The sequence below is a fragment of the Tyto alba genome, unplaced genomic scaffold (assembly GCF_018691265.1).
Source record: "Tyto alba isolate M040663 unplaced genomic scaffold, T.alba_DEE_v4.0 Super-Scaffold_48, whole genome shotgun sequence".
NCBI lineage: Eukaryota > Metazoa > Chordata > Aves > Strigiformes > Tytonidae > Tyto > Tyto alba.
In genome coordinates, this window is record NW_024881324.1 from 14,115,745 (window position 1) to 14,140,391 (window position 24,647).

Consider the following 24,647-nt stretch of genomic DNA (forward strand, 5'->3'; position numbering starts at 1 on the left):
AGTTGTTGAGCCAAAGCAAATTCCTTGTGTAACCTAAAAACTGACTCATAGGCACTGAAGCAGACATCCGCGTCAGCTCAGGGCAGCAGAGCTTCCAGAGGTCTGTCTCTGCTAGAGAGGGGCCTTCCCTTCATATGGTGACAAACAGGAACATGTGACTCTTCCCCTGCGGTAGCAATTCCCAGTCTGGCGTATCAGCTTACACTGCCACTCCAGAATCTGGGCTCAGCATGTTTATTATCCAAATAGCCCTTAAAGAAAGACAAGGGTGGGGCATGACAAGACTGCTACAAAGAATGTATGGCAGATGCATGCCCTGTGTGCAGGGGCCTAAGTGTCATTTGACAGTGACTCAGAAGACCATTTCTTATTCAGGACACATTCTTTTAATATCAAAATACAAAGCCAGCTGTTAGGTAGGCTGATCAAAGCAGGAAATTGTGTAGCTAAGCAAGAAACCCACCCTTTGACATATGCTCAAAAAGGGTTAACAGCTCTCAAACACAAAAATAATCCTGCTAAAGCTGAAGGTAAAAATCACGGACGTTAAGAGCCAGACAGACATTTTGTCCCACTAGATCCTGGCTTGTAGACAGACATTGTTCCTGCAGGTTTTCAGGCAGGCATTCTTCCTCACTGGAGATCTCCAAGGAAGCCCACCTACGCTGATGCCGGAGGCGATGCACCCAGCCCTCCAGACCCAAACAGCAATACTGACTGGTGCGAAAGGGCAGGGAACACACAGGATTCCTTCTTGTCTTAGGGTAACAAAAATAGAGAATTCCCTTTGATTTTAAGAAATGACATACTTTACAAATGGGATCTACATTCTATAAAGAAAGGCAAGACATGCACATACTGCTATACAATATTTGTATCTGTTTCTTTCCTTTTCTGGTATCTGTCCTAACTTTAATATTGCTTCGTAAACACGTGGAAAAGCCTAAGGCTGTCCACAGGGCTTTCTAGCTGTCTAAGTCACTGCAACTGTACATCCTATTGCGTTATTCATGATCTGGGTTTATAGCTCAAAGAGATGAGTATAGAGCTCTCATTTAAAAGAACAGGATTGTCCATAACAAGGTTGAGTATGGACAGCATATTCCCTGGCAAATAATAAAAAAAAAAGTGGCAGCTGGTACAAAGAGTGATAAAATAAATTTGGCAAGGTACTTTACTGTTTCATAAACAACAGTGGTATAATCTGCAATTAAATACTACTTGTGTTATCAACCACTTGTAGGCAGGATGTCACTGTTTATATAAGCAAGGATAAAATTATTCACAAAGAGTTTTGCACCCATCATTGAAGAGAATTCCTTGGGAATCAATGAAGGTAAATGCTATATTGCCGGTTAAGCTTCTAGCTGTAGTACTCAAGATACTTATAATATGTTTGAATTAGGAGATTAGCATTCAGATATTGAGATAGAGCACCAAAAAGAGGAGAGAAAAAAAATAAGCTTCTCTTTGTAGTCTTGTACTTGAACATTACTTGAAATACCACTCAGGAGAGCAGTTTATGGGTTCTTCCTTCCAAAGAGTCTTCAGACGCTGGGCCCAGGCAATCAGCATCTCCTTCCTCTTCTCCTCAGAGACATACTCTGGACTGAAGCAGATGTGAGGTGCAAGGACTTTGACACCACAAAAGTGCATGATTCCATGCTGGAGTCAAAGCAAAGAAAGAAATGCCTCAGGAGATAGTCTTTCAATTCAAGCATGTGGAGGATTCAAATCTGAAACTATTTCTCTGACCCAATATAAGGCAGATTTTCTAAACCTGTGCATTTATCAGGAGAAGGGAAATAAATTGCAAAACTTCATTACCTATCTTGGCAGTCTCTATTGAATGCTAGGCATTAAGCAGAATGACATACAATATACTGAAAAAGAAGGTCAACTTCATTTATTCTGCTCTGTGGAATCTATTTTTAAGTGCTATTAAACCCACAGAACTGTTCTGTTCGGCTGCTGTATGCTATTACATTTGCAAGGATCAGAGACAGCCTGAAGTTCATTGTACTGTCTGAATATCCACAGATTGTTCTTGAAATGAAGCATATTTCTCATCTACTTATAAGTACTTTTTTAACATTTTGCCTCTGGCTTAGCCAGATGATCCTGCATGAAGGCTAGTGCCTTTCCAATCAGCTCAACTGGCCATTTTCCCTCTGTGCATTTCTGAATTCACAGTTGTGTTTCATGTCCTTTGTCATGTTGACTTGCAAGCTCTGCAGCTAGACAGCCTCGCAAGGGCAGACAGCTAGTAATTGCAATGGGTAGGAGACCAAAGAATTTAAGCACATCTGTTGTATTACATCAAGAAGTAGCTGACACAGTTTGCCTTGTCACCTAAATTTCTCAAAGTGTGTTTGCTATGTCTGATAAAAGGGTATCAATAAGAAAAGGCATGCCAACTTTGGTATGCTGATCATTAATGCCAGGATAATGTGTGACTCGCCTCCTGCCCCATATTCTACATGAATCAGGGAGCTATGGGGAAAAGAAATCCTGTACGTTAGGGCTAAAGGAAATCCTATAACACCAGAGAAACTTAAATGGCTGACAGTGTAAACTTTCTCCAGATTCCAATCTGGAAGAAGGGGCAAAAAGCAATTTTAAAACTCTGTACGCTTTTAAAGTAGTATCAGGAATTTAGGGCCCAATTTATAACCTGCAGATGCTTGGAACTGACAACTTAATTCTTTCTTCTTATATTATATTTACTATAAAATAATAATACAACTGTTAAAAATAACTGGAATAATAAAAATGAAGGCAAAACCCAAGTAAATATTCACATCTTATACCTGCATGGGCCACAGGAGATAGCGAATATCACCACTGATACCTCCTTTTGCATACATCTCTTGGCTTCCTCCAGTGGTGAAAGAAAACAGGGCTAATTTGTTCTAGAATTAAGAAAGCAGCACTTGAGTTAGGCATGTTTAAAGAACAGTGGCTGAATAGTTCAAGAGGTATTCAGGGGAACCTGGACAGCAGAAATTTCTAGAGGAGGTGGTGCCCTCTTCTCTCCCAGACCTTATGTGTAGTGGCAGCCCCGAGGCAAAGATTGACACATATAACTAGACAGTGGACTCTGTGTCAGGGCTTTGGGCAGAGGCAGGTTAAAAACAAAAGGAATTACAGTTTGACCCTTGTTCTCCCCTACGTAATGTTTGGAAAACTGTGGCTGGAAGGCACCCTGCTACAGAGAATATTCCTGTCTTTCCTGAATGCAGAGATCGAATGCTAAGTGCCCCTTCAAACTTGGCCTTGCTTGTCACCTGCCAAGGAATAATTTCAGAACAAGCCATTCCTCAGGTGTTCTAAATCTCTGTGTTTCTTCTGCTCCTGTAACTATGTTATTAGCCATGGGCTTGTGCTCAGCTTCTATCCTCTCATTTTTAGCTTCCATAATTGAAAGAACATTTTTTCCAGTGCATTATCTGAATTGCCTTGAGCCTGCACTCAGCATGCAGCTGTGATCATTGGAGATTACTCCTATTCATCTCAGCGAGGTGGCCATTTCTGAAATTTAAACAAACTGAAATGTTTGGAATTGTTAAAATCAGAAATTACAGAGATTAATATGCAGCAAACATAAATATGAAACTAATATTGATGATTTCTGGGTGCTGCAGTCGTTATCAAATATGATCTATCAGACAGTGGACCAAAATTTTCCAGGGATATTCCCAGTGCTGTGGAGAATTAAAAATTTAGGAATTGTCATAGAGAGATACTGACCTTGCTTAATTCATAAGCTACAGAGAGGAAAAGGTTGAAAGGAGATAGCTGGGGGAGAGGCGCATGCACTGGGTATTTCAGGTTTATGATTAAGTTTAATTCCAGACTTTGACACCTAATCCCAGAACAGGATGTTGTCACCTACTCGAGTATGTCACTCATTAACGATTTGTGCACTCCTATGTTGGCAGGAAGAATGACAGACTATAGTTTTAGCAAATGGATCGATTTAAACTGTTTGCAAACTGTATGCCATCCCAGTGCACTCTGATACACCTACCAAATTATAAAGCCTGTTTCGTAGACCAACTAAAAATCTCTAGGAGACTGCTTAAACCTTTAGGAACCGCTGCATTATCCATATTGTACTACCTCTCAGACAGTTTTAAGCAGCCAGACAGTTTCTCAACATGTTAACAAAGCATTATTTCAGGAGGGCATAAAGTGAATGCTTTAAACAAATATTATGGAAAAGAAAGACCAAAACCCTCAAGAGCATTGCACAAATCTTGATCTTAATAAAAGAATGTCAAAAACATACCTTGAGCAAACCAGAATCATAACAGTTTGGAAAGTCGTGAGCAAATCCTTGGACCAAGACCCTGTCCATCCAGCCCTTCATGATTGCTGGCATGCTGAACCAATACAAGGGAAACTAGGTAAAAAGTAAAATTTGTTAGCACAGAATGCCTGAGCCATCCCTAGACCTGGTCTACTGGCCAAATCCTATTCTCTTAATCTGTTCAGATTTTGTACATGGCTTCTTCCAGCTATCTGTCAGGAGAGGCAGTAACTATGCTTAGCAAAAATAACCAAAGTGCTTTCTGTTTGTAATAGCCTCAGGTACATAGCTGAGCACCTACAGCACACGGTGAATATACAGGTTTCCACACAAATTAAAGTTGTAATATGATAAAGCAGGGAGGGGCCATTTAATTCAAATTTAAGACTGTACTGAATTGCGTCTCCTGCTGCTGAAATGCAAAAGGAACATATGATATAACAGAGAATGTGGCCAAAATGCACACAGAGCCTTATTACCAGGACTGACATCTGGTGATCAGCTCTGATCTGACAGTCTGCTGACAAATGCCATCTTAAGATAAATTTGCTTTCACACCCTGATGACATGATGACCCTGAATCACTTCAGTGAGAAGAAAACCTTTCTTTAATAGTAGGACCCTCTGCCTCTAGATCCTCCAGTTAGCCCGTGGGCCTACAGCCTAAAGCTATCATGTCTCATTTGCATTATCTTGAATGCTTTATGGACTCCTATTCTATGATGCATCACTATCCCTAAACCTTTGTATACACTGCAGTACAGAAGAAGAAATTCTGTAAAAGCTTATCCACATGTGGCTTAATTTAAGACAGAAACTGTGGAAACTGGGCAATCACCATTATCTTTGGAAGTGGTGAGTTTAGCCTGCAGTTAATTATATATTACTTTATGGTGTCTTTGAGAGGCTTTTTTTCTTTATCAGAACATAACCAACTTCATAGCATTCTACAGACAGAAAATAGAAAGCAACTGCTTCCTTTAGGAGATGTTTTACTATACTTATCTCAGAAGCAGTAGTGTAAAAATGAAGACTTAGGGTGAAACGCTTAATTGAGATATGGTCACAACCTAAATTTAATCTAGAATAGGACAGTGGAATATATATAGGCTATGCCTAAGGCCAGTGGTCACACAGGCGCACAAAGAAATATGGGCCTAGTATTGTCTTATACAGTACTTCTGGGACTTGTGGACACCGAGGACAGAGCTGGTACAGTGGGGAGCAGAGATGGGGTGTAATGATCCATTAGCAAGTCCAGATAGTGATTCTGCAACTCAGCAATAAATGAGGACAGTCTGGTTGGGAAAGTCTAAATTCCCTGAGCCCACTGGCTGCTCCCAGCTGCTTGCCCAGAAAACAAGCCTTGCCCTGCTGTCTGCCAGCCTGCCTGATCACCGTGGTCACGTACGTCTTTGTGCATCCACATATAAAGTTTGGCCGAGTGTTGGTGAATTACTGGATTTGCTGTTGTTTCAACCTGGACAATTGTGCTGTTGAATTACTGGATTTGCTGTTGTAATGACCCAGTTAATTGTTTTACTGATTTGTATTTGCTACTGTACCATTACTTAAAGGTAAAATGTTTGTCCCTAAAGCTGTTGGTCTGGTGACTGTTACTATATTCCAATCCTGTAACTTGATGGTGCCACCTTAAGGCCTTACACACATCTCTGTGTGTAGATCTGTGCTTTGAGTGAGCTCCAAGACAAAGGGGTAGTATCAGGTTGCCTAATAACATGGCATGGTTCTCATATTGAGAATCATAGTATTATTTTGCACTCAGTACTTTGTGGTCTGAGTCGCTCAGTGCAATCATTTTGGAGTTCAGGTAGCACAAGCACCAGTTTTCACAAAACCTATGTGATCAGACTACTTTTGAATGTCAACTTTGAAGTGAACACTGCTGTGAATTTTAATCAGGTATTTTAAGGTTCTAGTATCATATGCCTTTCTACACTCCAAAAACATCAGTGTGGAGCCATTATTTGTGTGAAAAAATCATACTGTGCTGGCATGAATAATGCTCACACATGACCCGGTATTTTTGATATTTTCTAAAATTCACATCATCCCACATCTGACACCTTGAAATTCTATGCTGGATACAGACTCTTTTATGTTGGTGGTAGAGCTACTACCTCTTTTTACTCTGGCTAGATTTAGTGTTCCTAATGAAATCTATAATCTCATTGTGGCTTTTATTTTGTACAACCCTGTATCTTACAACTGAAGTCTTTTTAAACAGGATTTAAAATAATGACCTGAAAAATCAGTAAGTCTGCTTCCTGCACCTTCTCCTGCTCTTCAATCAGATCACAGGACAAATCTCCTCTCTTGTAAGCTTCCCATGCCTCCACGCCATAATTGAACTCTTCTGAGTTGTGCAAGCAACCTGTGGGTAGAAGGGAACAGTCATTCCTTGCCCTGTTTCTAGCACTGTACCCAAGTAAGAAATAAATACATGTTGCAATCTGCAGTTCTAAATTGAGTTACTGCTTTCCATTTTTCCCCACTTCCTTTTTCTTTTTTTTTTTTTTTTTGGGTGGATATTCAGCATCATCACAGTTGATGGTAATTTGATTTTAATCTGGAGAGGAATGTAGTGTCTCAGAGTACTAAAACTTTCACCTTTCTGTAGCAGCATATGAGGTGCAATAAGAGGACCTATGCTTGGCTCTAGACTCTGGTGATGCAGGTGGATGATTTAAGAGAATTTTGCTAATTGCTCTGCCTCTGCTTTAGGGATTACTGAAACCACCACGCAGTCACAAGCACTGTATAGCTGCTTTTCAGCCTCTGTAACTGGGAAACTCAGCAGGGGCTGGGGAACCAGCACTGGCCAGCCTTGCTGACTCCACTACAGTTGGGTGAGCTGATTCAGGTATGTCTCAATCAGATACATATATTACTCTGCTGATTCAATGAGCAGATCATCAATCTCTAGCAGAAGAAAGAGGCAGTAGCCTCATAAACTGTACTCATAGTATGGTATGTGAAGGCATTTCTCACCCACAAGAAGTGGACTTCAGAGGCTGTGGACACATACTAATGCATTTTTCCCTTTCAATAATGTTACTATGAGTCAATGTTCGGTATTCAGGAGTAGACATTTAGAAATGGTTGTGTCTGGTCATGAATAAGTTTCTTCTTGTTTTTGACTGTACTTGCACTGGCCCTGTGCTATTTTTTTCTGATTCTTGTTTTAAAGAAAGAATTTCAGCTGTTGCAGATTGTGTTATGGCTGTGTGTTTCCTATTCTGGAAAAATACTGGGGCTAAATGCTAGTAATAGCATAGTGAAAATATCACATAAGCCTAACAAGAGCATCACTGTTTTTCTCAAGTCTTAACTGCATCATCTAGTCATTTTTAGTAATCATATAATATGCAGGTAGTTAGGAAGCGCCAAGACAACTCAAAAGCCCAAGCACTTAAGTGCCTGGAGCCAACTTGCAGAAAACATTCGTAATCTTGTTCGTTAAGAGAAGGTGGTTCCTCAAACATGCTTTCAGTCGATTGTAAATACTGTAAAAATAATAATTCTCCCTCATTCGCTGTAGTCTAAAGGCAAAACAGTTTTACAAACCAGCACTATATATATATTTATTTTTTCTGATTGAGCGGGCATTTCCAACTATCACATTTATTTAAATAAAGATGATACTTGTTGGGTTCCTACGCTGACGTATCTTAGGTCAAAGTTAATAGAAAATAAAAAGCTGGGTTTTGTTAGTTGAGGGATATTTGTACAAAATAATAGCAACTGTTTTTTGGAGTGCACCTAACAGTGTGGCTCTGGATTGTTAATGCAGCAGGTTAGACAAGGTTAAAGTTTGTCTCATCGTTATTGTTGAAAAAAGTGTCTCACCAACAATGTAATTTCTTGTTGCTCGTGGCTCGAACCGCATTGCATATAAATCAGACACTGTGACACTGCAGCCCTGCTTGCTCAATTCTTCCACAGCAACTGTCTTCAAAGATCCATTGAAGGACCTGGGCTCTTGATGTGCATAGACTATCAGGACATTTTTCCCTGGAGGCAGAAAGAAAACCTTTGAGTATACCTTTGAGTATAGGAGGTGGATATGAAAGAGTTTGTGGAACCAGTCTTTCATTTTTCTGTAGTCTGTCTTCCAAGCAGCAGAAAACTAGTGAAAACAGAATGACAGTGGCAGCATTTGACTCCTGCTCGGCAGCAATTGGTGACTCATGAGGAACTAATCAGTAAAAGCCCCTCACTCAGAAATTTTGTGCTACACTGGGCTTTTCTAGGTGGAACTCAGTGAACAGTGGGTGCATTGCCACAGCAGGTCACACTGCCCTAAATCAGCACAACCCAAGTCCCTCCTCTTGAGTCAGCATTTGTGTTCACTGAATTCCACTGTGTTCCCCCACCCCCAACAACAGGGGAAAAAAAAAAAAAAAAAAAAAAGCTGTCTGCTGGTTTGCTACAGCACAAGTGCGAGGGGTGCGGTGGGCTGGGATCAAAGCAGTGCCAGTTTAGATTCTCTCAAACTGCTGTGGAAACAAGCTCTAAGAGCTCAGCGCATTTTTCTACTGCCATGTGGGATCCCCTCATCTTCCATGACAGTGCTGCACAAGTGACAACGTTGGGGTAGATGTTTAAGGTGCCACTATACCACTTCAGCATCATCACAGCAACTTCAGTAGAAAGAAACATGATTTCTTCTTAGATGTGGGAGTGAGCTGCCTAGTGTATCTTAAACTGCTGACAAAGTGGATTTAAGGTAAGGTGAGCGGCAAGATGGATACGTTGGGATGGGGTTTCTTAAACTGATGTAACAAGGTGTATCAGAGCTTACTTGTTCAAAATTTTACTGTATAAAGGCTGTTCAACATTAATATTTCTCTTAAAAAATCATCACTGAACACAAGGTGAAATACTTTTATGGGGCAGTGGTTATTTACACATAAACTCTGCCGAGAAGGAAATTTTCAGGGATTATTGAAAATTACTGGATCTGTAAAACACGCAGCTCTTGGTTCCTGACTGCCAACACAAAAACTTGAGCATCTCCCGAGTTCAGTTTCTCCAGGGGACGCAGAAGCTGTACGGCCCAGCGCACCACCAGGGTGCGGGGTAAGTTTAAGCTGTCAGAGATAATTAATAGAACGGGAGCTGAAGGCTTGAAGAAACAACACCTCATTTTAAACCTGAATTATAAGGGGTGATTATTTCTGCATAGCACCCATGAAAGGATAGCTTTGCCAAGAGACTATTAAAATTTGTGGTCAGATGCTATCGTAAATTTAAGGTGTGGATGAGCTATTTAAACCCCTGCTCAGTAACTTATTCTGGAACACTGAGGGCAGTTACCTCTTCGCTCTCCCTGCCAGCTCTCAGCAAACCGGCAGTTCAGTGGCTGGAGGCGACACAAGCTCACAGAGGCGGCAAAATCAACCCTGCTTCCATGTCAGCGGCGCCGAGGGCACTCGGATACCGTGCTCTGAGGGACTGGGGCTTTCCAAGGAATCCGACTGGAGCAGTCATTTGAAAAAATAACGCCTCGGTGTGCCAACTAGTCACCACGGATATGCCACATACGTGCCCAGGCCTGGCCCAAAAGGCATTTTTGTCAGTATTTCTTCTCACCTGCCATTTTCCAGAAGCGGTTAGCACCTTCTGTCTCGAGAACCTGATGCGGCCTGTGAACTCAAACGACAAATTGGCTGATGCGAGGAACACCAGGAAGCGCTGCACGGAAAACAGCCGCTTCGGTAGGAAACGGTGCCGTTCTGCGTGGAAGTGGACGGGCTGCCAGAGGAAAGCCTTGTGCGCGTCCACCCCCCCCCCGGCCCAGCGTCGCGCCGGGCCGCTGCACCGCGCCACCGCCCCCCCCCCCCCCCCCCCCCAGAAAGCAGAGCTGGGCGCCGCTCCCGTTTTCGGGGCCGCCTCCCTAAAACCGGCCTCAAAACGACGGCGCGACCTCCGCGGCCCGGGGTGTGTGTGTGTGTGTGTGCGCGGGGGGGTGTGGGTTTACCTACTGCCCGCGGCCCGGGGTGTGTGTGTGGGGTGGGTTTACCTGCTGTCCGCGGCCCGGGGTGTGTGTGTGGGGTGGGTTTACCTGCTGTCCGCGGCCCGGTGTACCCCGGCGGGGCGGGGCGGGGCGGGGAGCGGCCCGGCCCGGCCCCGGCGGTTGCGCCAGCGCGGGGCGGGCTCCGGCTCCCTCAGAGGCTTCGCGGCCGCTCGGTGCGCGTCAGCCGCCGCCGTGTCTGCGTGGGGGGAACCGTTACAAATCCACGCGGCGTATCGCGCGCGTGTGTGTGTGTGTGTACCGGGGCGGCCCGGCGGTGGGTAACCCGCCGTCCCCTCAGAGCGTTCGGGGCAGTCCTCGCCCATCGGCTGGGGTTTCCAAATGGCGAATCCGCGGCAGAAATCGAGTCACTGGGCCCAACGGCCTGGGAAATACACAGTTGAGCTGCCTTTATCCTCTTGCCGGGGGGTAAAGCAGAAAATCTCTGCAAACCTTGCACTGCGTTTTTCATCGACTGCCCTCCGTGCTGTCAGGGTCCAGGGGAGACCTGCAACCCTCAGCTCTCTTCCCTGGCTTCCCAGGGAGAAGGTGTCGCACAGGGTGCTGCGGGCGCTGGGGGCAGCCCCGTCTGGAGACGGGCAGCAGCAGCGCCGGTAAGCGGGGCTACAGCTTTCACTCACCGACATAGCTTGAGTATAAAACATGGGACCAAATTCCGCTCGGCTGCACTCTCCGGGTTATGTCGGAAGCAGCGTGGAAAAGCACTGGGCAGGGACTCCAAAAATTCGAATTGAAGTTTGCTTCCCCTCAGATAGGATGTCTTATTTTGGTCTTTTCATCCCTTCTGGTAACAAAAATAATGAGATATTCTGACAAAACACTCAGTGTTTAAATGGCTAAGGGCTGTTGGTATTAGTATACTGCTAGCAAGTAGAATTCACTTTTATGAAAACTGAGCAAAAACTAGGAAAGAAGCGGAAATGAATGTAGCCCAAAGACTTTGAGTGTTATTGTTGTTTTATTAGAGTTGCTTTTAACAGCTCATACAAATAACTTAGCCAAAGGCATGTGCTTTCCTTCATTCCCGCCTCCTCCCCCCCCCCCCCCCCCATGCATAAGGTCTGTTTACGGTAAGATGTGGTAAACTAAAAGAAAAATGCTAGTAGTTTATATACTGTACTTACATAATATTATCCGACACACTATTTAATATGATACCTCACAGAAACAGTAAAGAAAAAAAAAATCCACTGTTTCTGCTAACTTTTCTCCATTCCAGGCTTGCTGAGTATTAGAGTATTTCCAAGAGGCCTTACCCCTGTAACAGTCCCTTCGAACAGTGAAAGGACATCAAAGTATTGGCATTGCTTTAGGAAGCCCACTTCAAAGGTGCTGTAGTGGTGCAAATGTTATGATATAGGGGATTACAGTCAATAATAGAATAGAATAGAGTATTTCAGTTGGAAGGGACCTACAACGAACATTGAGTCCAACTGCCTGACTAATTCAGGGCTGACCAAAAGTTAAAGCATGTTGGTAAGGGCATTGTCTAAATGCCTCTTAAACACTGACAGGCTTGGGGCATTAACCATCTCTCTAGGAAGCCTGTTCCAGTCTTTGATCACCCTCTCGGTAAAGAAATGCTTCCTAATGTCTAGTCTAAACCTCTCCTGGCACAGCTTTGAACCATTCCCATGCATCCTGTCACTGGATACCAGGGAGAAGAGCTCAGCACCTCATTCTCCACTTCTCCTCAGGGAACTGCAGACAGCGATGAGGTTGCTGGTCAGCCTCCTTTTCTCCAAACTAGATAAGCCCAAAATCCTTAAGCCACTCCTAGTGGGACATGCCTTCTAGCCCTTTCACCAGCTTTGTTGCCCTCCTCTGGACACATTCAAGGACTTTAACATCCTTCTTAAATTGTGGGGCCCAGAACAGTCAACCTCTTTCTTCTTGCTCTACCTCAAACCCATGTAACTGCTCTCCACTTACGTAGGCAAGCAGGTGGGATTCCCCTCTCCTAATTTCAGCCATGTAAAAGTTAGGCCATCTAGTCTAGAACTGAGAGGGTTAGTCACTCTAGGATGCAATTCCTTTCACTTGCCTTTGATGCTAGTGGAAGGAGAGCTACCACTTGGCTTACAACAGACATCTGGCGGCATCTGGGTGGCTATGGGAAGATGAATGCTGTCCTCCACTATCAGGACATTTGGGCTCCCACAGCCTTTTGAGCCATAGGTATTGTCAAGGGTATGTAGAAGACTCAAGTTTTCCAAGCATATCAAACCTATATAATGTCAAAGGGTAAGAAAATAAGGGATATTTTCATATTTCACTACCATGTTGAGGCTAATTACTGTCTGGCACTGGGTGCTGTAAGAACAGCATTATAAAATACCTGAGGTAGAATAGTTTAGGATGAGTCAGAAGCTATAAACTAGAAAGTCCTCTGCTGGGAAGTATTTAGAGTGAACCTAGTGCTTATTGCTGTCATGGTGCCAGCAAAATTTATAGAGCAAACTACAGTAGAAGCAGGAGGAAGACTGAAAAACTGCAGCTAACAAAGTGGTTGCAGGGAGAAGGAACTAGCTAGAGCCATGAGCAGGAGTGGCACCAAAAGATGCACTTTGAAATGAAATGAGTTTTCCAGGTCAAAACTGTGATATACTAGCACAGTGATACAGGGACATCTGTAGTGCTACTTCATACTTCATTCTGCCTTGTGAACCTTTGTTCCCTAGACATGTCTGAATAATATTTCCTACACTAGCATCCCATAAGAAAAAGTTGTTTGTCAATTGGTGGTAAAAAAATCAAAAAAAGGGTCAAAACAAGAGAATCTAAATACCTAAAACCAACAAATTGCTTTTATTTACATTCTCTTCTAATATCTTGCAACCATTGAACTAAAAGTTTTGAGTGGATTATAGGAGGAAGATAATAAAATCTTGCATTTCAAATACATCTAAGAGAGAGGAAATAACTAATACATTTTATTGCCTCCAAATTATGTCCATTTATAGCCTGACTTTAAAATCTGCATGCTAAGAATATGTTACTGGTTATTACAATAAGACTCTCTCAAGTTCAGGAACTAAACTACTCTGAAATCAGGCCTGTTGCTTCAAGCCAACAATTAATTGAGTCATCAACACAATCAAAAACATTATAGATGCCACTGTGAAATGCAAACACATACAGCACTTAGGTTGAGTCCTTCAGCAGCTGAACTAGATTAGCATTTTGTTCTCTTTTTTTCCCCCACTTTATCAGATAATGCAGCACACAATTTGTAATCCTTAGTATCTGTGCTATAAATTAATGTGAAAATGGTAATATCATATTTGTGTGAGTGTGCATTTTCTTCATACAAATTACAAAACTTGGGTTAGGGTGCAAGGTATGGTCATCTATCTTAGAAAATAAATTAATCAGAATATAACTGTGCAGGAGCTATTTTAGCTTTCCTTATGTCTTTTCCTAGGATTAATACGAAGTTTGTTGTACACATTGTCTGTCTCTGGACGTTTTAAAATACCATGTATCCAGAGGATATCTCTTGTGCCCTCTAGTGCCCAGTGCAAGGGCTTGTCTTTATAGCTGAAGTGAAGCCTTCACCAAGGATGAGTTTTTAATCTTTAATGCAAGTTCTGTCCTAGCAGGAATGTTTTAAGAACCTTTGACACCAATGATAATAAACAGCAAGGAAAAATGATGCTAACAAATCGTTAGTGTAAGAGAAATCCTATTTGATACTGGGTTTTTTGTGACTATTGCAGAGAACATGGCCACTGGGAGAGCAGTTCTAACCAGCAAGCACTGTGGCTCTGCACTGAAAAAGAAAGAAAAAAAGAATAATTGAGAAGTAATGTCCAACAGAGAATATTTTTGCATCGGTTTGTACCCCAGTATGTGTCACAATAACACTAGTTATTGCTAGGCTTCTTTTGTCAGGTAATAAAGATGACCGTCGCCGTCACATCAGTCTCTCTCCTTAGAGCAGAAGAGTTGATGGGCTTGTGCAACAGGAAGGAAGGAAGCAGGAGGACTGCGTGACTAACAGCCTCACTGTGACCTGTTTTTGTTCTCAGTCTCTCTGTCTGGTAGTGAGTAACAGAAATTGAAAATGGTAACCTCTGGGGTTAACAAGTCTATAGTATCTCTAAATGAAAAGCAAACCATCAACAGGATAGTGTCCCAGGAAACAATTCTTATCAGTTGTTTGGCTTGTTTTTAAACCTCGTGATGTTAAATACTTAACACTACTAACATATATAAACGAAATATGTATTTAAAGCTTTTATCTATTTGAAACTTAATTACAGCCTCTGCTAGCAGATTTTTGCCAGGAAGTAAGGGGACTATTTCATTCAAGTGCAAATTCTGGGATACATAAATTTGTTACTTGTAAATTAGGAATCTCTTCTGTACTTTTTGATTGATAAGTCTGGCCTAAGATACTCTTTTGAACACAGGCCGGAATTTCAAATCTGACTATAGATTCAGTTTTCGTGTGTAAAAGCACAGCAGATCTAGAATTTGCCTTTGCATCTGAATAATGAGAATCTTTGCCAAGCGTGACTTTGTTTGCCTCAAAAGGCAATAGGGTGTGTCTGCACTCTTCCTCAAATTCTTGTAGAATTGTTCATGTAAATATAGAGTGGAATGAATATTAATGTGTACTTAAAGAGGTCATAAGCAATTTGATTTCAGGGGAAGGCACTTTATGGAGTATTTGAACTGATAGTGGCAATGTGTTAGCTGTGATATTAAAAAGCATGAATACATCTGAGCATAGTTTTCTGAGAATGTACTTTCAAATCTGCTGATATTCTACAGCTCTACCTGTTTGATTTTGAACACTAGCTTCAAACAGAGTTTTTAAAGGTTTGGGTGGGTTTGTTGTTTGGGTTTTGTTGTTTTGTGGTTTTGTTTTGTGTTTTTTTGTTTTGTTTTTGTGTTTTTTTTTTGTTTGTTTGTTTTTGCTTTTTTTTTTTTTTTTCCGGGGGAGAGGTGGAGGAAGGAGAAAGTATATTTTCTATGGCAATAATTCTTCCCTTAGATGAAACAAAAACTTGGGAGACCTGTTTCTATAGTCATTGTGCTTCAAAGTTACTTTCTATCCCAGATGTAGGATTTACATTTGTCTATTATGGAGAAAAGGTCACACATCATGTTGACACTCAAGTTTTCATATTCAAGTTGATGCTTCCTTATATTTGAAAAGTGAGGCTGGAAGGAGCCCAGCTGCTGGCTGAAGTCTGTTGTGGTGGGGGATGGACATAATTCCACAAAGTTGATAAACACTAGTCAGGCATCAGCAGGTACATGAGGTGCTGCCTCTGGTGAATCGAGCCATGCGTGACATAATGTATTTCAGAAGCAACTGATTTTAGATATTATTCAGAAGCAACTAATTTTAGATATTCTTTCCAAAGGGATTTTTGCAGGTTCCTTTTACATGCCAGAATACTTGTCTGAAACATCTGCTGACAAGTCCCTTCATGCAGCTACAAACCACCTGGGGAGAAAGCCAGGAAAATGGGGGGGGAGCACCTACTTGCTCAATGTGCCATGAGCTCACACTGGCAAGGTTTGTTATGGGATGTACCCATGACAGTAACTTGGTGGTTGCTTCCCAGTTACTGTCAAGCCTTTCGTCAACTTGGAATCAAGCTATAATATGAGATCAAGTCCTGTACATGAACACATCATCTCGTGATCTGAATGCTAATCGTCAAGATAAAAAAGCCATCAAAGTAAAATTGTTTTAAGACACAATCTCCTAGCTAGCCTCAAGATTAACAACTTGGCACTGGAAATAGTGAGCAAGTCAGCGATGATTAACTTCAAAACAAATCCAATTACCTAGCCTGTGTTCAAAAGAATAATTACGCAGAGGACATAATTTGGAGGGGAGGATCTTTTGAATTTCTGCCACAAAAACACTCTCTAAGGCCTCAACAGGAGCAAAGCAACGTCTCATTGTCTTTAGTGTCCTGACACTAAATGATGCAGGAGCGGTGAGCAATAGAAAAGGGAGGGCAGTGCTTGCCCAGAGGAGGGTGCTAGAGAGCCGAAAATGTCACTGTTAAATGCCTTAAACTCCTTGAGACACGCTGAGAGATAGATCTACCCCCATACCAGTGTGTTTTCTCTTGTACTGGTGAAACCACAAAACAAATAGGTAATTAGTCAAAATCTTTTTTGGGTTTGCCAGATACTTATGTATATGGATGCTCGTGCTACACATGCCGTCTTTCAAATTTATTTAATGACTCCTCTTCATCATTTCTGCATGGCTCTTCTGAGCAGCTATTATTTTACCTCCACCATCCTTTCTTGGTCTATTATATATGTCTGACAAAGAATCTAGATGTCTTGAGTTTCACCCGTACATTTAACAGTTTACTTGAAGGGATATTGTAGCCGTGGTATTTGATACAAATGAAGAAATACTAATTTGTATTTGATGGATGGGCAAACTGATGCTTAGAGACTAAGGGAGACTCAGCAAAAGATATAGCCACCTTTAAACTGTTCTGCTAGCCAATCTGTTATGCTTAAAATCCACCTGAAGCCAACTTTCTGACTTGCGGTTTGCCCAGGAATGTTTTAAGTAATGATTGTGTGGTGTGAAACACAGGGACGATCCCTGGAGCCAGAGCTGGGATCCCAACTTCTCTCCGCGCTAACAGGGCCAGCCACCAGGCTACAGCCTTGCTGTGTTCCTCAGGTGCTGGTTCCTCATCTCTGTTCTACAGCTTGAAGTCTCTTCAGCGTGGAGGTGCTCTGCTTTGCACCCCCTCCTCGCCTCCTGGTCTTCTGCAATATCATGGGGCTTGGTGGCTGAGGTGCACTGAGCTGTGAAACCTGTCATAAAATCTTCTCCAGGGGATCAGGGTTTGAGTTCCGGTCTTAATCATTGGGCTATAATATAGAAAGGGGAAAATTAAAAAAGTGGCATGTGCGCACTCAGGAAAAGATATATGCCAGCCTCTGGGTGTGGGAGTGGGGGGCTGTGGGTAGCTGTTCACTTGGGATGTGACAAAATGGTTGGGGAAGCTGATGATTCAAGACCTTTTCCTGATATTACTTGCTCTTGTGTTACTGTTGCCTAGCTGCAGGTAATCTGTCTTTCGGTGGCCCTGTGACTGCTGAGCCTGATGCCTCTTTGCCTGGATGTCTGTGTCAGCTCTTCTCTGTTGACTGCCCTGGTGCAAGCTGCAGCCAGCAAAGGGGCTGTCCTGGGGAGCAGCTGGGGTTTGGATAGTGACCCTCTGGAAAACAGCTGCTTGAATCCCAACCTCAGCCCCTGCCAGGTCAGAGCCCAAGCGCTGCCGTGGACTGCTCACTCCTGAAGCAGGCCTGTGCTGAGATGCTCGCTGTTTTGGTGTTCTCAGACAAATATAGGCATTTATGATACTAAATATACAATGTAGGCCTTTGCAGGACTGGAGTGTTACCATATCCGATAGGTACTCTCCTCCTCTCAGGATTGCCGTCATTGGAGGTGTGAAAGGGTAGTCTTAGCAGAAATGTAGCCTCTGCCCATATATGCCTCCTCCCCATGCACAGAAATGAGAAGGGCATTCCCACAGAAGGAGATGTTATTGCAGTAGGTGTGCAGAACCTGGCTTGGTAAGCTTCCCTGCAATGTAGAATATTACAGTCTTAGAGACCAAGCAATATAAGTTTTTGGCAAATGGCAGAGTGGAAGTACATTAGGGTTATATAAAATTACATATTCATACAAGTTGTGGTTAATTCAATGATTTACATGTGCTTAGTGTTTATTCTGGGAGTTCTGGTTTGAGAAATATCAAGTTTGTTGCTATAATGTAAACTAAAATCACTTCAGTGTGCCCCATTACTTTAGATTGCTTCTATACTTGGTCTGCATGACATAGTTGGCAAAGACTAGTGCATGGTTCAGAGAGGTATGTCCCATGAACTAAGTGGTATTAATCATATATGCATACTTTTATTTTTTAATTCTTTTTTTTTTTTTACATTGCTGTGGGGTATCCCCATTTGTGCCCAGATCTCCTACACAAAAGGCACAAGCACAGACTTACTTCCCTGCAGCACCATAACCAGTCGTGCGGATCCACCACCGCTGCAACAGCACTGTCACATTTCAGAATTACTTCCTTACCATACATCTGTGCTGCTGGCTCCTTCCCCTCCCCCATTTTTGCTTTGCTACCTGCAGTACTGCAAACCCCAAGAGCAATGAGCAGAGCTGAGAAATCCCCCAAACTCAGTTATCTGTGCTGATACTCAGCATAGCTCTCACAGCACTCAACGCGTGCATTGCTTCCCCCACTGGGTTTTTTGACCTTTTCTGTGGCCTATTGTCACTTAGCATTCTGCATCACACCACCTCACAAGCCCAAATAATTTGTTCTGGTTTTAGCTGCTGTGGTTCAGGCATTCAACCTGAAGATCAATGTAGCAGTTGTTTTACAGCAGCCAAAGCTGACAACAAAACCCCAAGTGGAAAGTTGAAAGAGAGATGAGCTCCTTTCCCTCTTCTCTCCCTGCAAACTCAAACACTTAACCTAAAGGATTCTCCATACATTTTTTGATAAAGAGACATCATGGTTTTCTTTTTTTCTCTTGTAATTGCTCTGTCCCGTAACAGAATCACTCACTACTGAAGTTTTACCTTGTGGAAAGATAGCATTTCAAGATATGATTCCTTTTTTTTTTTTTTTTTCCCCTCTCTAACTACTACTACAGGAGCAGAATTTTACCTGGAAAAGTGTGCTTAATGTTAGTGATAGTGAATACAATTATGGAAAATTATTTCAGTTTAGAGACAGACCAGTCCAGGAGGTACATTCAGGACAGGGAAGCAAGAACACTTAATCTCTGCTACTGACAGTCTCTTCAGCCAGAGGAAAGTTATGTGGATTCCTGTTTTGATCGTTCGTTCACTTAATATAAGTTAATTTATCTCGATTTTTGGATGCCTATCTTGAAAAAGATGGGGTGGGGGAGTGCCAAAGGATCACACAACCCCTGTTCCAGTGGATTCCTTAGTGACCCGTTGGTGGTAGGCAGTTGTTGAGAGCAAGGTTGGGCACCAAGAAACAAAAGGCTGCTTTTGAAAAAAGGGCTTTAAAGCATTAGTGTTATGAAAATGTTGACTATCGTGAGTGCTTATTTCAAAAGGTAGGCTAGTGCCCAAGATGAGTCTTCCAGGAGAGTGAGGGGAGAAAGGGCAACCAAGATCTGTGGCTGTTTCCCAGTCTCCCTTCCCACCTGCTTCCCCTCTGCCTCAGCTGGTGGCAGGAGAGACACCAGCTCTGTTGTGCTTCCCCTGCTGCTGTCGCTCTGGGGAATCACGGTCCACATGTGGTACGAAGGCTGGCAGCATCGTGCCCCCCTGCGTGACAAGGGCCCGATGGTGACAAAGCTTGGATGCTCCCTGCACAAGGATAACTTTGTTGTGAATGAGCAGCTTTGTGTTGCTTCACAGGAGAGCTGTAAATTATGTTGGTGGTTTTGAGTCGATCTTAGGAGGTCTTGCTGCTACACAATATGGTAATCTCTTGAACTGAGTTATTTTTTTAACTGTAAGAAAGGATGTAAAAAAATAAACATTAATGGAAAGATGAGAGAAGTGGGAACAGGAACATGCACTACATGTTCCTAGTCTGTGGAAATGCATCATAGAATTGAGTTTAAAAAAATAATAAGGTAATAGAAACCTCTGCGGATAGCTAGTCATCTGCTTTATTCGTGATATGACAGGAGTTGAGCAGGTACCTTTAGTCTGGGTCTAACAGAAACCGATTTCTTCCTTTTTTCATTTGTCTACCAAAACCTTTGAACAAAGTGCATCTATGCTGCTCTTCTTCAGACATGTCATGGCAGGAATTTTTACTTTATCTGTAGTAGTACAGGCAGACCTGCATAATATTGAGTACCTAACATGATGGGGTATGGATCACACTTGGATTCCTCTGGGTGTTGTTCTAATAAAAATCATAGGAGAAATACCAAACTGCTTGCGTAACCTCCTGGGTGTCAGTGGTTACGCTGCAGAGACATTTAGTCAAACCATTCTCCCCAGCAATACGTTCTGAAGTACAGCATTGTTTTCAGGCCTGCTGGAAACATGCCAGGTTCTTGCTGAACCTTACATGTGCTGGGGCATGACTTGGGGAAAGGCTGTGTGAATATATTGCCTGTGGTGTTCACTAATTCTAATGGTTTCATCCCTTGTGATGCAGTGACTCATTTCTCTGTGTGCATGCACATGGCAGGTAACGCTCCTAAAGCTCTTACGGTTTCTGACGTGGGTTGATACTTGACTTGCTAATGCCAGTGTCCTCTCTTCATGACATTGCTTTTGGAAAGTATTGTTCTTTAAGCCAAATCTCAATTTCATTTTGATTACTATATCCAACCTCCTTGCTTGACTTGCCACCCTGGAGCAGTAGAAAATCTAAAATCATTCTTTCGCTATGTTGAAAGGTTTCTGGAGAAGAACTATGTCTAACAGTTCTTTCTGTATCCCGTAGCAATGATTATTTGCTTTCCCACTTCCACAGTATATTTGCATTTTTGGAAAACTACCTGTTTACAATTACATGCAAGGATTCATAGAAAAGATTATGAAAATGCCATTTATATTGTTTGAAACGGATGTGGGAATGCATATTTGTCTGTGTCTCCAAGATCTGTCTATGCAAGCACCTTGTTGACACTCTTTTTTGTGTCCATATCATCATCATCACTCAGCGTAACCTACTCTTTGCTTTCTCCTAAACCCCACTGAGAGCTCTTCTTGAGGTGGGGAATCTGTGTGATGAGAAGGAAATGACAGTGGTCTAGTCAGATGTCAAACGCTCATCACTTTTTCCTTGCCCACAGTAAAACTCACAGGCGAGGGCTGTGTAGAAGAATGGTTTATGCCGAAAGTGTATTACACAATATACCTAAGCCCTCCGCACCAGGGGACAGATAGGCACATCAAGTAAATGGGAAGATGGCTCAGAGCCAGCAGCATCTAGCAGAAATCGTGATAGTTGTAGTGGTGCTGCCATGTGTGAGCGATGCTACTCGGCTAGGTTTCCTCTGGCTTCCCCTAGAGCTAGAAAGACATACACAGAGCCAAGGGTTGAGCTGCAGCATGTGTGATTTTGGGCTTGGGGCTTTAAAGACTAACTCTGTTTGTCCCCAGATCCCAAGATTGTACAATGTCATGTGCCAAATTTTATTAATAATTGTGTTTCTTAAACAAAGAGTGTGGGTGTGTGAAGAGAAGTGATTGTATGTAAGTGATTTCATGCAACTGTGAAAGAATGAAGAGAATGAGCCTTTATTTCCCTGCATATGTGATATTCCAAATAGAGTGATTTTCACTGCATTCAGAGATAGTACAGGACTAAGAGAAAAACAGCTATAGGCATGAAAACAAAGAAAAAGTCTTCAGTAAGACCCAGAATCAAAACCAAATAACCTGAATGAAACTAAGACTGTGAATCTTAGATGTAAATCTTCACTATTGATATTAAATGAAATCATTGTTTTGTCAACAGAAGAGCTCAACCTGGTAGGTTGGATAGGCATCTTTATTTTTAATATCATTGAGGTACAAGGTTTAAGCACTCGGCTGAGTTACCTAATGTAATGTCAGCTTTTACTGTGTGATAGCCTGTGTTTATTAAGCCAACATACATAGTTCAAGATATTGTTTATATCACAGGCAAAAAAAATATTTATTTTTACTGGCAGTTTTTTCAATGTCAGAAGTCATCATATAGTTTAAGAGATCCTAGATTAGCCTTAATGAAAGTAGCTGTGCAACAGTGTATGTAATTACTGCAGACAGTCTAAGCACAGCTGCAATCATAGAGAAGCCAAAAAATTTTATCCCAGTTTTTAATGAAGTTATATTTCAGTGTCTGTACTCCAAAACTCTTTCTTGGAAATGAAGCCATATTCAGAAAAAGTCTCACACCTGTATGTCATCTTTCTAGTTTGAAAGATGGAGGGATGAGCTGATCTTGTGATTTGAAACTCCGCTGTCACTAAAGCTAACATCAACCTAGTGACAGAACTTTAGCTGATGTACCTTGCCAATAGCTGACTCTGTAGGGTTTGATTCACAGGACATGCTAGTTTTATATTCCTACTAAATAATATTAAGAATCCTGGTAGTAGTCTTCATTACAGAACAAACAAAACCAAGACATTTTGCAACCTCTATCAGTCACTGCTTTTATGGAGGAACTGCTGCAGAGCAGTTAAGCTCAGCTCTGTTGTATAGTGTCTTTTCCATGTAAATACTAGGGAAAAAAAGAAAGCCTACAGCAACAAGCTTTTCAAAGTGCCCAACTTAATACTGAACCCCATGAGTTTGAAAATCCTAGGTAGTGAACTGATTGCATCAGACTGCAGCCTGATATTATAGCTACTCATTTTACAATGCTGGCCTGCAAAAGCCCTCACAGGAAGACCTTGTGAAAAAAGAGAAGTTGTTTAAGAGTCCTGTGCTTCCTTCCTTCTTCTGTTGAGCTGCTGTAGTAGTATCGAAGTAGTGCTGCGTACTTTGGGGTTTGTTTGACTTTCTTTATATTTGCATTGCTGAGGGCTATGCTGAAGGACTCAGAAGAGATTTTGAGCTTGCTTAGAAAGTGCAGCAAAAATCATGGAGGTTGCTTGAAGGGGTTAGAAAGGGACAGATCCTGAGGGGTCTGACAGTGATGGGGAGGGTTCTCCCAATGCAACAGTGGCGTGGTATCTTAGCATGTGAATTGCACAAGCCTTTGAAAAGGAAGTTGTGAGAGAAAGCAAAGGGACCACATACATAATGAAACTGCATTATGAGTAATGAAAGTACCACCTAGCCTGTGGGCCTCCCTTTCTCCAGGAGCTGTTTGAGCCTTCATTTCCTTGTATCTGTATTCTGGGACAGCATATTGTTTCGTTTCCATGCCTGTTCAGAAAAGTCTTCCCTTGCTGGAAGTAGTGCCACCATGTTCACTGCGGTGGTTTCCCAAGGCAACATGTTAGCCAGGACCAGCCCAGTGCCAGTACTTGCCCAGAGATGTCAAGGCTGGGTGGAGGTAGATGAAGATGGAAAAATTGGGACATGAGATATGGTGGAGATTAGGAGAGACTTCAGATGCTCTTGGGGCAACAGAAGAATGGTGGAAGCAACTGCTGCTGTTGCCCTGATGATTGCTGCCTCTCTTCATCAGTAGCCAGCCTTGCTTTCCAGGGCTCTGACAAAGACAAAATTTGGCCATTTGGATATCCTTCCTATGTCTTCTGGACCTTATGCATACCATCTTCTCCTTTAATTCTTCAGAAATTCAGTAAATCTGTACAGTTCTTGTTTTACTCTTCCTATATTCCCTATGGGTGCTCCCCGGGGCCAGCATGGTCTTAGCAGTGGGATTCTGTCAGCTCTTCTAGCAGGCAGCCAATTGACCAGACTTGTATTGTGTTTTTGTGGTTAATTTCTAAGAAAATACCGAGCACCATAATTTTACCTCAGAAACGTGAACTGCTACTTCATGCTATCTGTACCAAATTTAACACCTTCTTGTTGTCCTATTGCTTTAGACGAACTTTTCATGAAGACGAAGGTATTTCCTGGTAAAGAAGCGTATCTCAAGTTTACCAATGAGTGTAAAGTCTGGCTGCCTTGAAACGTGAGCAGCTCCAGGATAGAATGACTGAGTTCTGAGAAGAGAGGAGAAAAGCTAAAAAGCTCATCTGTTAAGAAATTAATTTGTGGTTTGGAGGAATTCTAGAAGTGTGTGGGGAGATAAAGCACGAGATGAAGCCTAAAATAAAATCCTAGTAATTTATTTTGAAACAAAATTTTAAAATAATGTACCAAAAAGCCACCATTTATTAAGCCATCCATTTATTAAGGACCAGTCCTATCTGCCAGTGAATTTGCTAATTGTCCTTTTTAAAAATTAAACCAGTGTGATTTCCTCTCTTCTTGGTCTTTCTTCAGTTCAACTTACGTGTGACTGTTACCAGGACAAAGTGTGCTAAGGATGTTTTGCATGAAGTTATAACGTATCACTGATACTTTACAATTTGTACAAATTAGACTTCTGCCAATCACTTGTGTACTCACCATAAGAAACTGAGTCTTGACTTTAAAGACTTAGCAGAAATTGAATAGCGGTGTACTGAGGGGCTGACATTTGTGGGGTTTTTTTATATAGATGCTGTGTACTAAGAAATCTATTAATTGAACTTTATGTAATTAATTCAACTTAATGTCAAGGGTCTGATGCGTAGGGGATACTTTAGTCCCTTTCGGACCTGGCTGGAGAGTCATTATGACAAAGAAGC

The 24,647-nt window shown here is 42.2% G+C and overlaps 2 protein-coding genes across 3 annotated transcripts in view; one reads left to right on the forward strand and one right to left on the reverse strand.

Moving 5' to 3' along the window:
* Positions 1-370: 370 nt before the first annotated feature.
* On the reverse strand, positions 371-10,588 carry NQO2 (N-ribosyldihydronicotinamide:quinone reductase 2). 2 transcript variants are annotated; one of them, XM_042806697.1, is made up of 7 exons: positions 10,401-10,588; positions 9,929-9,981; positions 8,183-8,347; positions 6,577-6,707; positions 4,292-4,405; positions 2,811-2,912; positions 371-1,665 (listed from the first exon to the last, which is right to left on the reverse strand). In XM_042806697.1, the coding sequence occupies exons 2-7, from the start codon at positions 9,933-9,935 to the stop codon at positions 1,492-1,494; spliced, it is 693 nt and encodes a 230-aa protein (XP_042662631.1). In that variant the 5' UTR covers positions 9,936-9,981; positions 10,401-10,588; the 3' UTR covers positions 371-1,491. The 2 variants fall into 2 exon arrangements, with proteins under 2 accessions (XP_042662631.1, XP_042662632.1); XM_042806698.1 differs by lacking the exon at positions 10,401-10,588 and adding an exon at positions 10,317-10,336.
* The window catches only part of DUSP22 (dual specificity phosphatase 22), an 86,512-nt gene continuing 71,810 nt past the window's right edge, over positions 9,946-24,647 (forward strand). The window contains exon 1 of the mRNA XM_032991947.2: positions 9,946-10,053. Within this exon, the coding sequence (XP_032847838.1) occupies positions 10,009-10,053 (45 nt within the window). The 5' untranslated portion in view covers positions 9,946-10,008. The remainder of the gene's footprint in view (positions 10,054-24,647) is intronic.

Coding starts and splice junctions, on each gene's coding strand:
- NQO2 (XM_042806697.1), bottom strand. Junction 4,406..6,576: donor CAGACTTACTGATTTTTCAG/GTCATTATTTTA, acceptor CTTTTTACCTAG/TTTCCCTTGTATTGGTTCAG. Junction 2,913..4,291: donor ATGATTCTGGTTTGCTCAAG/GTATGTTTTTGA, acceptor TCTTAATTCTAG/AACAAATTAGCCCTGTTTTC.